Below are 14,904 nucleotides of genomic sequence, written 5' to 3' on the forward strand. Positions count from 1 at the left end.
GATCCTGGGACATTTATAGCTTTGTTTTTCACATCGACTCCAATTTGTTTCTTTAAATCATAATAATGACAACAATGAAAACATCTGAACCATCCTCTCTGCTGCCACAGCAACAACTCCTAACAGCCATCCTTAGAGCTCCATTGTTACAAGCAGTGCAGGCCAGGTTCAAACCAGGCAGGGGATGAGACACTAACAAAATACACTCGTGTACTGGGTTTGGCTGGGATAGAGTTATTTTTCTTTGTAGAGGCTGGCACGGTGCTATATTTTGGATTTGTGATGAAAAACAGTGTTGATAGGACACCCATTTTTTAGTTACTCCTGCACAGCGTTCATACAGCATCAAGGTCTTTTCGGTTCGTCACGCTGCCCTGCTCGTGCACGGGCTGGAGGTGCACGAAGCACTGGGAAGGGATGCAGCCAGGAGAGCTGACCCCAAGTGACCGAAGGGACATTTCATGCCACATGGCAGCATGCTCAGCAATATCAGCTGGATGACAGGAGGAGGGAGCCGGGAGGGGGATGTTTGGAGTTATGGCATTTGTCTTCCAAGTAACCGCTCTGCTTGGTGAAGCTTGCTTTCCTGGAAACAGCTAAACATCTGCCTGCCGATGGGGAGTAGGGAATGAATTCTTTATTTCGCTTTGCTTGCACATGCAGCTTTTCCCTTACCCATGAAACTGCCTTGATCTCAATCTACACATTTTTGCTTGCTCACCCTTCTAATTCTCTCCCTCACCCCCACTGGAAGGAGCGAGCAAGTGGCTGTGTGGGGCTTAGCTGCCTACCAGGGTTAAACCATAACCGCCCTTTGCTGGCACCTAACGTGGGGCTCCTGGGGTTCAAGACAGCAACAGACTCCATTGGAGCATGCTAGGTTGAACTTATTGCTGTTCAGCTCCTAATTGGCAGGCTCCTGTGCCTGCCATGGGGCTTGCTTGTCTTACTGTACATTACTACCTAGTGCTTGTTAGCAGCTGCCTTTTGCTTTCACTGTGCTTCTTACCTGATTCTTCTGTGCCTGGGAACACTGCTAACAGCTATGGCCATGCACCTGGGCTGGCGATGGCCAGGGCGTTGCTGCTGGTCCACTGCTGCTGGACTGGACACACTGGAACTCCGTGGTGAGCTTGAGTCAAAGAGACAGCGAGCTGGGGATCAGTCCATGAGGGAGCAGGTACACCTCAAAGCGTCTGTGGCTGTGGGGAAGTCCACACCAGAGCAGGTACATCTCAGAGCATCTGTGGCCATGGGTATGTCCATGTTCATTGCAACGTTAAAGGTGGAGATTGCAATGTATCCACCTCTAAACAACCATAATCCACGACTGGAGTTGCATGTTATATAAACACACATAGCAGGAATCCTCTGAACGGACTGTGCTGTCCTTAACTTGTTGTCCTTAACAATGACTCAGGTGCTTTGGCAGAAGAATTTATCCTCTCGTTCTGTTTTTTTGCAGCATCGCTTCTTATACGGTCAAAAGAGAAAACATCTTTGGTTTTACCTCACATTTATGCAGCTGCTTTCCTTTAAAAATTACATTCCTAAAAGATAATTTCTAATCTGACACACTAACTGGGTTTTTGGTCTGGAAGCAACTGGTATAAACTATCAACTAGGATTTCAGTATCCAAAGATGCAGAAAAGTGGAACAAACAGACAAAATGAGGAATGCAAAGGAGAGTTTAGCTGTACAGATTAACTACTATGGGATCCGTTTCCTCGGGATAGGATTTTAAACATTAAGATGCATTACAGATCTATAGTTTAAAAAATAAATAAACATGCCATAAAGTCCACTGGACAACAATAAATCCAGGATTCAAGTGCTACAGTCTTTAGATGTCACAGAATGCAGTCTCTCAGTCCACGTGTGTACAGAAATCCTCTTAGTAACTTTCCTTCAGTACTGCAGTTTTTGCACATCTGAAGCAGTGAAATATTTTGATGCCATTGCAGCAGCCAAAAAATTCAAGTCCTATAGAGTCATGAAGTAGTCATTGCTGAATTTTCTTCTTGACAATGATGGAGTCCTTCGGATCTGTGTGTGAGGCTGGGCTGAAATTACACTGTCCCAAAGCACCCATAAGCTCCTCTTTTGTATTGCATTGCGAATCTTGGCAGAGTTCATTCCACAACAAAATCATTTAAATTCTTTTGCAATTCTGATGCAGTTATTAATGCAGCAGTTGACTAGAAGAATATCTACAAGCGATGTAGAAAATAGCAAGGAAGACAATGATTAGTCTGAATTGCTAACAACAGAAAGGCACTAGAAACAATCCTTGGCAAAATAACTTCTTTCCTCAAGGCTAGGCACATTTAGACTACAAACCCAATTACAGAAAAATACTGCACAATAGTTACAGAGAAATTTTTCAGGCATGGGGAATTCTTTGCTGATATTACACTACATGATCTTCAATATTTTTTTTTCCTCCTGAGTTAGCTAGTGCACTGAAAACGGTCTCTTTAACACCGCTGAACTTTCCAACTTACAAAACCTCCTCAGATTTATTGGCCAAAGGAAAATCAGAAGAGTTAAACTTTGATGAAAGAGTAATAGTTTGCAGACAATGTGCAAATAATACCCTCTTCCCCTGCATTCAATTCCAATCAGCAATTGTGTGCAGTGTTCTGGTGAGGGAGGCAAAGAAGAAAAATGCGGCTAAAGGGTGATCAAAATCCTAGCAGCAAAAAACTCCCACCAATTTCAACGGGCTTTGAACAACAACATAAAAATAATCTTCTTTCTTCTCTCTCCCTCTGTTCTTTGCTAAGTTTCCACACATCTTTCTTATTCTGATGCTGCAACATGCGGCTGGTGTTACAGCTAAAAGCAGAATGCCTCTTTCCTCTATTCTGCCCTCCCCCCTCACTTCAGCACAGTGACAAAACTCACTTTAATTACAACTAAGCAGTGCCAGATCCCCTACATTTCGCATGGATCTCTCTCACTCCGTTCCCCAAAGGCTAGCTTTACTCTCCAGCTGTGTCCTTTAGCAGCTCTGCTGTTCCAACATGATATATTAATAAGATCCAGTATCTACAACTACTGGGGATTTTAACATTCACATGCTAAGCATCACTATCAGCTGTTTGACATGGCCATGTAGGATGCCCCTGAAGAAAATTGTGGGTTTTGTTTTTGTTGTTGTTGTTTTCTGTTCGTTTGTTTTGTTTTGTTTTGTTTTGCTGATTACCCCACAGCAGCACATTCCTTCTTACCAGAAGGAAGAAAACAAACATTTTGCAAAAACACTTGGCTGCAGCCTTTGCCAAGCACAACCAAGTTCTGATTAAGGTGCTTGCAAACACTAGAGACGACAAAATAACTCTTCGAGAATGGTGTTTCAGAGGTCCACAGGTTTTAAATGCTTCCCAGCCCTTGTGTGTAGCTAAGAATGTACACATAAATAATGTTGAGTATGGTACTTGGGATTTATTGAAAGAGAGGGCCAGCACACACCTCGGTTGTTCTAACAAGGGATGGGGATTTTGCGGAGGTAGTGCCAGGCTGCCAGAAGGAAAAGCCCTGGTTCTCCCCAAGAGGTGAAGACAAGGTTGATACGAAAGGTGCTGATAGCAGAAGGATATGCCAGGGGCTGAATAAGGAAAGAAAAGAGGTGTCGAGTCCTGTCTTTTCCTTTGTAGTTATTGGAAGGTCTGCATGCACAAAATCTAGCAACCTTCAACCCGCAGGTCACAGGAAAGGGAAAATAAGCAGGAAATTTAAGATAGGAGAGGGGGTGAAGGAACAGTAGCGTGTTTAAATTCTTGGAAAGGAAGGAAATCACAGTAGAACACTATCAGGAATAAGTCAGGTTTCTCCTGTTATTTTTGAAATCGCTGCTAGATTAAGGCCTTGCCTAAACACAACAGTTGCACCAGTTTAATTCAAATCAATTAAAAAACTCATTAAAGTTACACAGGTGCAGAGCCCTTTGCAGACAATCTTGCATCGGTTTACAACTGACATAAGTGATTTGAATGTATCCACCAAAAGGTTGCACCTGCTTAATTAAACCGAGTTTAAAATTATTTTAAGTTCATGCCATTTTATCTCATACGGAGACTAATATATAGCTATTTTTAAATGCGTTAATGTTCAGATTCTCAAGGATAATTATGTGCAATAGCATTGTGTTTTCTTTCAATTAAACCCTGCCATACATTTTTAAACAATGAGCATCCAGGGATTTAACTGAGCACATCACTGAAATCGAGCGTCCTCTAGCACATTGAGTTATGCTCAATTGTACTATGTACACTGTAACATCCTTCACTTCAGGGAGTGCTGTTCCATTACCTTACAAAGCCATCTTCAGAAACCTTAACACCAAACTTACTGATCTGCAGGACCGAGGAGTTGGAAGGACTGTTTAAGTGACTTGCTTATTCACCTTAAACTTGAGCTGACAGCCGCGGCTTTCCACACCAACTCCTGTGAATAAACACCGCCAAATTGTGGCTGATAATTTGGTGAGAAGCATGAGACATCTCCCCTAACCATGAGTTTGTACTTCTGGTTAATAATTTATTACGTGGATGCATCTAGATTCTTCTGCATGAATTCTGTTTGACATTACTTCAACAGCAGGCTGGATGTCAGCAATACATGGTAGCTGTGTTGAGGAAGGAGGAGCTCTCATCTGACTTTTTCCTGTACACAGACCTACAACTTTCAAGATGCTTCACTTTGTAAACCCGTTATATGACCCCTGCATTTGGCATTATCCCCATAACAATTCCATTATTAAGGAAGATGGAAGATTAACTAAGATTTTTTTTCCCCTTTGAGGCATTTGGATATCATTTTACATGCTCAGAATAGGAAACTCATTTTCTGCATGCAAAATGGTTCATAATTGTTATACAAAGTCAACTCCTCAATCACTAATGTGGACACTTTTGAAGTTACTTTGTCTTGAAATGAAACGCCACCAAACACAGTGAAACAAGTCAAACCAAATTACCTTAAAGCAAAAGAAAGAACACAAGAGGATAAGGAGGAAGAAAATAAGAGATGAAAACCCTCTTTCCCCACCAAGCTGTACTAAGTATGGGCTGAATGCTGCTGCTCAGCAGACATGCTTTGCATCTCCTCAGTGGAAACGTACTTTGCATTTATGACATGGCAAAATACCATCAAAATCACTGAATCCTTCCATCCAACTACACAACTCTGTGAATTTTTACCTGTGTGCATCTGTTTAATCAATTTTATTTTAAGACTACTAAATCTTATTTTATATAAAAGTTCAAAGAGCATATTTACAGAAAAAAAATATCATAAGAGTTTTTACCAGAGCGGTGCTTTTATAACCACTAGATTTTGTTACCCCAGCTCTCACGTATTCAACAGTGCAGACTTTGAACAGTTTGAAAATGAATAGGCAACAATATTGTTTGTTACCAAGGACAAAGCAGCACTTTGCCATTAGTCAGCATTGAAATAAATCAAGCTCTGTCTGGGCTTGTCTACGCTCAAAAAATTGTCAGTATAGTCGGAATGATATAACATCCCTGTTGCAAGTAAAAGTTATGGCCCTGAAATTTAAAGCACACGCCATGCAACTTGGTCCATGCCATGATCGGCAACAATTTTTAAATAAAACACATTCCTAATTAAGGAATGATAATGCTGATGATAAATTTTACATAAAACGAAGATTTATATCATTTTTTTCAGTGCATCATCAGTCCACTTTGGCTCCTGAGTATCTAAAGAGATGGTCTTGGGTGTGGGGGAAGAGAAAATGAATGTATTGTATGTACACCGCAGGTTAAAGCAGCTCCTCTCCTGCCGGATTTAAGCGTGAATTGCCGTCACCACAAGGCAGGACCCAACTGCGCCAATGGAAACACTGCAGAGGCCAGCGCCGAGCCTGTCGTTAAATCGTTTTAGCAAACACCTGAGAGTTCCCCATTTCTAGACACTTTCACTCTTTGTTCGTGAGCCAATTAAAAAAAAAATGAAATCCTTCAGGTGAAACGCCAGTTGGGCAGCTCATTAGAAGCCCTCAGAGGTGACATGGGAGAAGGGGCAGGTACCTGACTGAATTTCTCTTGGACGTGTTATTGATGTGTTAAACAAGAATGGGCAAGAATAGTGTATTAAACACATAATGCTAATAAAGTAAACTTACACATATGTCACATATGTTTTTAAGAGCCAGATATGGCAAATTGCACTTTATAACCGTGTGGCACTTTGCCTGAGCCGTGCTCGGGCTGAGCGCCCAAAATGGCGCGGGGTACCCGAGGCGCCTCAGGGCTCCCCCCGCCGGCGGGGCCGTTGGGGCCGTTGGGGCCTCGCCCCCGCCCCGCGGACTACCACTCCCGGCAGCCACCGCGGCGCCCGCACGGGCGGCCGCTAGGGGGGGGTGCAGCTCCTGAGCGGCGCCGCGTGACCCTCCCGCCTCCCTCGCTCCTATTGGACCGAAGAGCCGTCAGTCACCCCCGACCCCTTTCCCCGCCGATTGGCCGCCCGGCCTCGCCCCGCCCCTTTTAAATACCTGTCGCTCTGCCACAGGCCGTCACGCCGCCAGGCCGGCGGCGGCGATTGGCCCGCGGTAGCCCCGCCCCTTGCGCGTAGCCCCGCCCCCTCGCATCACCCCGCCCCGCGCGGAGGGCGGCAATGTCAAACTGCGGCGGGCGGCGGGCGGGGGCGGAGCGGGGCCGGGAGGGCTCCGCCTTTTCCCCGCTCTCTCCCCGCCTCCCTTGCCCGGGGGCTGCGAGCGCCCCTCCCTCCCTCCCTCCCTCCCTCCGCCCGCCCCTTCCCTTCCCTTCCCCTCCGCCTCCTCCTTTCCCCTCCTTTCTCCTCCTCCTCCCCCCCGCACACGCGCCGGGCGGGGAGGCTGCGAGGGAGCGGCGGGCGCAACATGGCGGAGCACTCGGCCGCCGACAGCGGCAGGCACAAGCCCGCCGCCAACTCCCTGCCGCCGCCGCAGCTCCACGGCCGGGCGCCCGGCGGCTCCCCGCCCCCCGCGGCGGCCGGAGGAGGAGGAGGAGGTGGAGGAGGAGGAGGAGGAGGGGGGCTGTCGGGGGGCCTGTCGCAGCCGGCGGGCTGGCAGTCGCTGCTCTCCTTCACCGTCCTCTTCCTGGCCTGGCTGGCCGGCTTCAGCTCCCGGCTCTTCGCCGTCATCCGCTTCGAGAGCATCATCCACGAGTTCGACCCCTGGTGAGCCGCGGGCGGGACGGGGCGGGCGCCCCCTGCCCCCCTCAGTGCCCCTTTTACCCCCCTTATCCCCCCTTTTACCCCCTTTATCCCCCCCCCGGGGATGGGGCCGTGAGGGACCCGCCGCGGCCCGGGGGCGCCTCAGGGGCCGGGGCCGCGAGGGGCGGCTCTGAGGGAGTGTGTGTGGGGGGGGGGGCGCCCGCTGCCTTCCCCGCTCGTTTTTCTGACCCAATTTCTGGGTTTTTACCCCCAAAGTTGGCCCCCGGCGTGAAGCTGCGGAGGGTTTCGGGAGCACCCCTGTGCCGCGTGAGCCCGCTCGCAGAGCCGGGGGGTGGCGAACAAGGCAGCGCTTTGTTTTTGAAGCGTCGCACTCGGCGGTGCCGAGGGAGAAATCACACGGCGGAATCGGCGTCTTTGGCGTGGTTTTTATGCGATTGTGAAGGGAAGGAAGGCGAACTCCTGTTAACGAAGTTACCAACGGGGAGCGCGGCTGAAAGCATCCGCAGCCAGGATGCGACCCCAGTCTCGCAGCCCCTGGAGCAGTTCTCAAGTTCTTCTGGTCCAAATTGAAGCAAAAAAACCCTTTCCCTTTCCATGGAAGAAACTTCTGTTTTACAGATTACAGCTTCGTACAACTTCACCCAACTCTTATACTCACGGCTCGTTTCCAGATGAATGGAGCTCGTGCAGCATTCGGTAGCTTTCGCTATTAAAGCGCTGAAGGACGCAGAAAGCACGCAGCGAGGGTTAAGTTCAGAGTCCTGCTCGTGGCTGTAAAGATAGCCCTCCCGGTTTTAATAACGTGTAAGTCGATGCAGAGTCATCTTCCTCAGCGTGCACGCAGAAGGCGTCGCTGCCGGTGCTGCTGCTGCTGCTGCTGCATGGAGCTCTGCTAAGGAGAGGATAGATGGAAGTTGACAAAAGTCCTTGTTTTTAATGCAGGTCTGGGGGAAGCCGTTGAAATGTCAAGAACCATGCCAGTGTCATGTTGCTGCATGCCAGAAATGGTGGAGGCGAATGCACTTAAGTTAATTAGTCGGAAAGAGAACCTAAAATGGTAGAAACTAAGGCAAAAAAAAAAAAAGTGTTCTCTATTGCAGCAGCAGTATTGGTGGAAAGAAGGAAAAAACGGTGATGTGCCTAAATACCGCTGAGTGGCTAGAAATGAGCGTTTTTTCACAGTTATAAGGGTCTTGCAAATCTGAATCTGATGTGGGAAAGGAGCTTACAGAAAGAGATTAGAAGCAGTGCCCTATTTTATTTTTTAACTACTTCTTTAGCAGCTCGTGCAGGTAAACTGCTTTCTCTTTTCTTTAGGACAGCAGCCACAGGCTTTGCTGGTGAAACAATTCCACGTTTTTCTCTGTTACTTTAGCTTTTTCTGTGAAGCTTGTATAGGGCATAGGCCATCTATTATCTAGTATTTGTTTTGTGATGAGAGAAAGCTGAGGTATATTTGATAAAATGAGGAGTGTTAAGCAAAACTGTTAATCTTTTGAATGGAAAAATACTGTGGCCTCTAAGGCGTTGAATGTTTTATCATTTATCGAGGAATTCCATTTTCTGATGTGGGCATAAGAAACATAGGACGTGGGGTGGAAAGAGAGGGAGATCTGCTTTGGGTTATCAGCAGGTTAATTAAATCAATTGCTCTGTTTTTTCTAGCATCCCTTTGGAATTGCATTTCTGACGGTAGGGTAAGTTTTTTATTGGAGAGGAATGGGGGATTTTGTTTGGTAAAATTAGTTACTGAGAATTTCTCCTGTTGGGATTTCTTCCAGAAATGACCTAAATGTAGTCCAAACAGTCCAGTGCAGTAGAGAGAGGGCAGCTTTTGCTTTTGATCTCCATTACAATACAGTGCCTGTGCAAGGAAAAAACAAGCTGGTATTTTGTTGTCACCAGGCTGCCTTATAAACTTGTCAGCATACTGCCTTATAAACTTGCGACCCGTTTGTCATTGCTAGGATTGCTGCTTTCTTTCACGCTGAATACCTTTTTCATATAGTACGGCCGCTTTATTTCCCACGTTTTGTTTACTTCCCACGGTTGAGGTGGTCCAGAGACTGTGAATGACGTGCATGAGTTTTGGCAGCTCCTAGGTCAGGGGGCTGATGCATGGAGGCAGGCAGCACTGACTTTAAGCTGCGCTTGGCCATTGACAAAGCATTCAGCATTGAACTTCGGGGTTTCATTATCAGGCCAAGAACCTGAAAATTGGCAAGTTGTTCCGTGCTATATCGGGATGGACAGGGTTCATCCCTGAAGTTTGGGGCAAGAGCTGGATTTCTGTGCTACATACCTGCAAGTGCAGAGTGAAAGTTGTTCCAGTGGAAGTACAGCAGCATGCTGATCTCAGCTGTCCCGCTGCGCCTTTCCTTCTTTCGGATGCTCCTGAAGTGGCAGCACGGCTGCCCAGCCAACGCACCCAAAATTACAGAATAGCTGAGCAGGGACTGCTGCGCTTCTGACGTGCTGGTTTGTGTCTAAAGCACAGCTCCAGCATGCTGCTATGCTGTCTCATGTGGCCGCTTGTATCATACCTGCACATAACAGCCTGTGCAGTGTGTGTCGGTGTACAGGTGAGGTGGGCGAATCCGCCAAGGCACTCACTTGTCACACACTGGCATCGCCGCTAACTAAAGCGGCTCCGACCTTTGGCGCAGTCTGCAGTGAGCGCTATCAAAATAGTGGCACTTATTCTCTTGGCGTGCGCAGTGCTTACCGTTGTCACGTGTAAGAAGTGCATCTGAATCATTTATCATATCCCATGACATCAAGTCCAACTTCTGTCTTTCCCAGAGAATTTGAGCAGCTTACTAAACAGCACATCTCAAAAACCGTGCTTACCTTAGGAGCGAAAGAGCTGGCTTCTGCTGGAGTGCAGAAACTCTTGTGGCTGTGCATGAGGCCCCATCCGTACCCATTTCCACATGCGGTACGCAGCCCCAGCCTGGTGGTGGCAGCTCAGTTTGCCTGCCTGCTGCTAGCAGGAGAGTCATGGCCCACGGTCCTGCCAGTTCTTGTGCCAGACAGCATCACAGCGACGTCGTGCGCGTCTTTGCCTCGTCCAGCCTGGCACCATCGATCCGTTCAGACTGCCTGCTTCTTAGCTGTCATCAGGATGGCCGTTGTTTGTCATACCTCATGAGGTAACGTTGTTGTGCTAGTGGAAAGTGTGGTGTGGAGATAAGATAGCAATCTTTCTTGTCACTGATACCGTCATCTGCCGTTAGTGGACTCTGGGGGCTGGCCATGAACTGGCGAACTTAAAGCTAAGGCCGGCGTGATCACTCACGTTTCAGGGGAGGGCAGGGTGAGGGAGATGAGGATTTTACCTTGAGCGCAGCCAAAAAGGTTTTGCTTGGCTCGAGTCCTGTTTGCTAGATGGATTCTTGGGCTGTTAGGAACTTTTTTTTTTTTTTCATTAATGGCAACTTAAATTAACGCCTTTAAAGAAGATATGAAAGCTTCATTAAAATCCAGAGTGTGACTCAAGCGAACGTGAGGAGTGTTTGGAATTGATCGAACACTGAAGGTTGTGCAAATGTATTGATTTCATTGGGAGAGAGTAAGGCTGTAGGTTTGTGTTGTAGTTAGAGGATCTGATGGTTGTCTCTTGGAGTAGGAGTTCTCCTGTCACCCACTGTGCAGTCCTGCTTTTTCCTTTGTGCTTGCTCTCAAGCACTCGGTGAGTTGATTCAATGAGGTACATTGTCAAAATACTGTAACGTTGCAGCTCTCTGAACCTGCCCACGATCAATTTTTATGTTGCACTTGAGTTTATTTCTGAAGAAGAATGTGAATGTTAGGAGAGAAAGTAAACAGCAGCTGGTTTTATAGGATGAAATCAGATTGAGTGATAGGCTAGAGATGTGCATACATGTGAAAACAGCACGTTAAGAGCGTGGAGCAACTGGAGTGATGAAGGGTAAGTAGCAGCAAGTGAGTGTACCTTAAGCTGATGTGTTCATAAGGGGACAGAAATCAAGGCAGGAGGATGATACGGTGCTTGTAAATGGTTGATCTGAATTAACAGCGCTCAATCTGCAGGCTATAGGTGGATGTGGCCCACCCAGATAGTTCATCTGGCCACTGCTTACCTGATAGTCATTCTTCTTGCTGAGCAAACAGCAGGTTGCACAGTAACTGTGTTGCTCCTTGGTGGTGGCAGGCACTGCCACCTCCAATTCCTATCTTCCTGGAGGCTCTCAGCCCCTTGCATAAGGTGAAGGTGAGCATGTGAACGTGGATCTGTTTAGGAAACATTTCCCACCCACTTTAACATTCTCTTTCCAACCACCTCCTTTTGTTGATGATCTTAGACAACTCCCAGACCTTGGGAAAACATTTGTTTCCAATCTGGTTTGAATGTAATCACTTTGGATTGATTTTGAGATGTTGGCAAATATCAGGAGATTTGCGTTGAAAACATACTAGAGCTTCTTGTTCAGAAGCTTTTTGATTCTGTGAAATGAGAAATATTCTATTTATTTCAACTTTATAGGAATATATTTGAAAATTCTCTCGGCACAGGCACGTCTTTTGACTTGTGGTGCTTCCTAGATTGTAAGCTTGGAAGCCCTGTGTGTCCAGGGATGTGAGCATCCTTCCCGTGCTTAGGTACTTGGAGAGTGTGGTTTTGAAGCTGAGTGAGCTTTTCTGGCAAGTTGATATGGTGTGAAGTCAAGAAGAAGGAAAATTGATTGCACCAGACTTTTTTGCTGCTTAGGAAATTGCAGAAAATGGTAAATATTAGAAATTTCATGGAAGGGAGGGCAGCCTGGCAAAAGAACATAGGGCAAAGTTGCAGGTGTAGCAGAGACGTTGTGAGAGGGGAGACCTCGAATTTGATCAGGGTAAGACCAGTGCAGCCAAAAAGCAGTTCCCCTTGTAGCCTCAGCAAGTTGCTATCAATCATGTGAGAATCAAAACAGTTCCACCACTACGGTTGTTTTCTACCCCCTTTACTGTTAATTGGTGTTGTTTCTTTCCTCGCTAGCCCAACCTTCAATTAGGGTGCAAACCTCACGTGGTTGCAGTGATGGGGAAGAGGGTAGGAAGGGCAGTGGTCATAAAACCTGTGTGGGATGTGGTTGTGCACGGGGACTGTCCTGACAGCCACCTCCTGGAAAACAGGAGGGGAAACGGTGCTTGCAAAATGCTGACCCATTCATTTATTGATTTGTGGAGAGAGGAACAAAACCTGAAAAGGAAAATACATCGGAATGGTTTCTGTAGGCTGGGGTGAACTGAACTGACAAGTTTAGCTTTTAATGCCGTGATTTTTTATTTTTTTTAAAAAACAGTCTTCAAGGAATGCTGTAGCTAGTCAGGTGTTACTGAGGGAACGCTACGATGAAAATCCTTGAATGGGCTTTTCTTGGCAGATACCCCATTTTGCGAGCAGCTTAATGTGTGCTGTTTTTTAAACAGAAATGGGATGCCATTACATAGGGTCAGGGTGGTTTATAAAGGTTACCTGTTGTTTCCTATCACAATTCTTCCTAATAGGCTCTGATTATGGCAACCTGTAATCCCAATTCTCATGTTTTAAATCTCTCATGTTGGATTTGGGGTGGGAAGGGGGAGAGTTTTAGGCAGTAAAGCTTGTAGGTAAATTGAAAATCCGATAGGTACTGATAGCTTAAAAATAGGCTGGGGGGAGTCTGGATTTAGGGGGTGTTTGTGCTATTCCATAGGGCTCTCTCCTGATTAAGTCTGATTCTTTCCCATTTACTGTCTGGCTGTGCCTGTGCTGCAGAAAGTTTCCTCCTTAATTTTTGAAAATTCTGTTCATGCAAGCCCTGTGAGGTACATTTGTAGTGACATTTGGAGCCAGTCCCGAGGGCTCCTTTCTACTTGGCGGAGTTGATAAAGCTGCTGCTGCTTGTGGAGCCCGCGGAGCGCTCTGGAGCAGGGCATGTGCAGATTTTTTTTATTACTGTAAACTCCTTTAGCAAAACTTGTTCTAGCCATTGGACTTATCGCTTGCTCGGGGAGCAAAGTGAACTTAGGACAAGGAAGCAGCAGGACTGTTGCTGTGGTCTTCCTGTGCTTTCCAACTGCAGTAAGTTTTGTGGTATGTCCAGCAGATTGGCTTCGGTTCTGGCCCTGTAGCTGAGCTTCTGATCTTCACCTGAGCTGCTGGTGGCAATCCAGCTGGGGTATTCTTCATCACAGCAGCTGGTCGGTCTGAGCTTGAGAGGTACAATGAAATGGGCCCTGGTGTTACACCACACCTTACAGAAGCTGAAGCAGCCCAAGGAATGAGTTTAAGGTCACGGACACAGAAGCTGATCTATTTTGTTTGGATTTCTTGACTTGCTGCTGCTTTCCCCGGGTGAAAGCTCCTTTGGCATATGGAGAATTAAAGTCTTCCTACACTTCCAAGTTCTTGCTATTAAGTGAGGCAATATCGCCGTGCTTTAGAAAGAGAAATGGGCTATTTTAAACAAGGAATAAACTGGGTGCTTGTGCATGAGAGCTGCGAAGAACGGGAAATGGCATTTAAAATATCTGTACGCTGTGGGGGACTCAAGTCCAGTGTCATGTGTTAAAGAGCCCATCTGACAAAAATTACTGTGATGTGGACTGTAATGAGAATTATTTCTGGGTGTTACAACACTCATCGTGCTGCTTTCTACAGCAGTTTATTTGCACAGCTTAAATTACTTTGTTAGTTAAAGGGCATGTCAGAGTTGTGTTGAGCTGATAATCCATGGAGATAGAATTGCAATACACCTTTGCAAAAGTTTCCTCATGTAAAACAAACAAAAACCTTGGGAAACAACACTGCAGTTGAGCATGTGAGTTTGTTTGTAGATTTTTGGTGGTGCTCTTAATGGAAGTGTGATTTTATATAGTAGTATTTACACTTATTTAGAAAGGATGGCTCATTTTTTTTGCCTCTCTTATTCGTGGGCATTGCCTATCCTGTTTGAGTGGGAAATGGATTTTGAGGGGAGGAAAAGCAGCGTGTCCTTATGTCATTTATAACTGTTGTAACACATCTGGGCAGCCTACATTTTTGCGAGTTCTTTGCTTTCTTTTTTTCCTTTCTGCTTATTTCTGTTTTTCTGTACATTGTAGCCTACTTCTTGTTTAGCTTTGAAGAGCGTGTTGGGTTTTTTGTTTTGGTTGGTTGCTTTTTAGTCCTGTCTTCCCCGTAGAGAGGGTGTTTGAAGGAAATCTAGGGTGTGCAAAGCACCTGTTTGATGCAGGTGATTAGGAGGACCACATTTTTAACAAGAATACTTGCCTGCGAAAAGCAGAATGCATTTTCTTGACGCAGAACAAAACAAGCCTACTTGTCCTAAATACCTTTCTTTATGTCTTCTGCTCCAGCTCTTATTTTAGTCTGTATCTTGAACGTGCTTCCTTCCTATTCTAAATTTATCCCAAGCAGCATTAGGAAGTTCAGTTGAATAACTTAGAATTTGTAAATATTGTTTCAGATGTGTATCTTGGAAAAGACAGTTTCATCTTCAGGGCTGAAACACTTAAAGTTTATCATTCGGCTATTAAAGGCCTTTAAAATGCCCGTAATTCTTTCTTTGGCACCAGATAAAATGCCTTGAAGTTGCAATTTAGAAGGTCAGCGAAACCAAATTGGAGCTTTGGCATTATATTGATGTTAACAGTGGAAGCAAATGGGCATCTCCTTGGCTTGCTTTACGGAAGAACAAGAATCATTAAAGCCAATGCAGCATTCGAGT

At 46.1% G+C, this 14,904-nt stretch overlaps 1 protein-coding gene across 1 annotated transcript in view; it reads left to right on the forward strand.

Annotated features, from left to right (window-relative positions):
* The first annotated feature begins 6,813 nt into the window (after nucleotides 1-6,813).
* Nucleotides 6,814-14,904, forward strand: part of STT3B (STT3 oligosaccharyltransferase complex catalytic subunit B) — a 49,382-nt gene continuing 41,291 nt past the window's right edge. Inside the window, exon 1 of the mRNA XM_084510116.1 lies at nucleotides 6,814-7,189. Coding sequence (XP_084366242.1) covers nucleotides 6,891-7,189 — 299 coding nt within the window. The 5' untranslated portion in view covers nucleotides 6,814-6,890. The remainder of the gene's footprint in view (nucleotides 7,190-14,904) is intronic.

Source organism: Aythya ferina (genome assembly GCF_964211825.1).
Source record: "Aythya ferina genome assembly, chromosome: 2".
Lineage (NCBI taxonomy): Eukaryota > Metazoa > Chordata > Aves > Anseriformes > Anatidae > Aythya > Aythya ferina.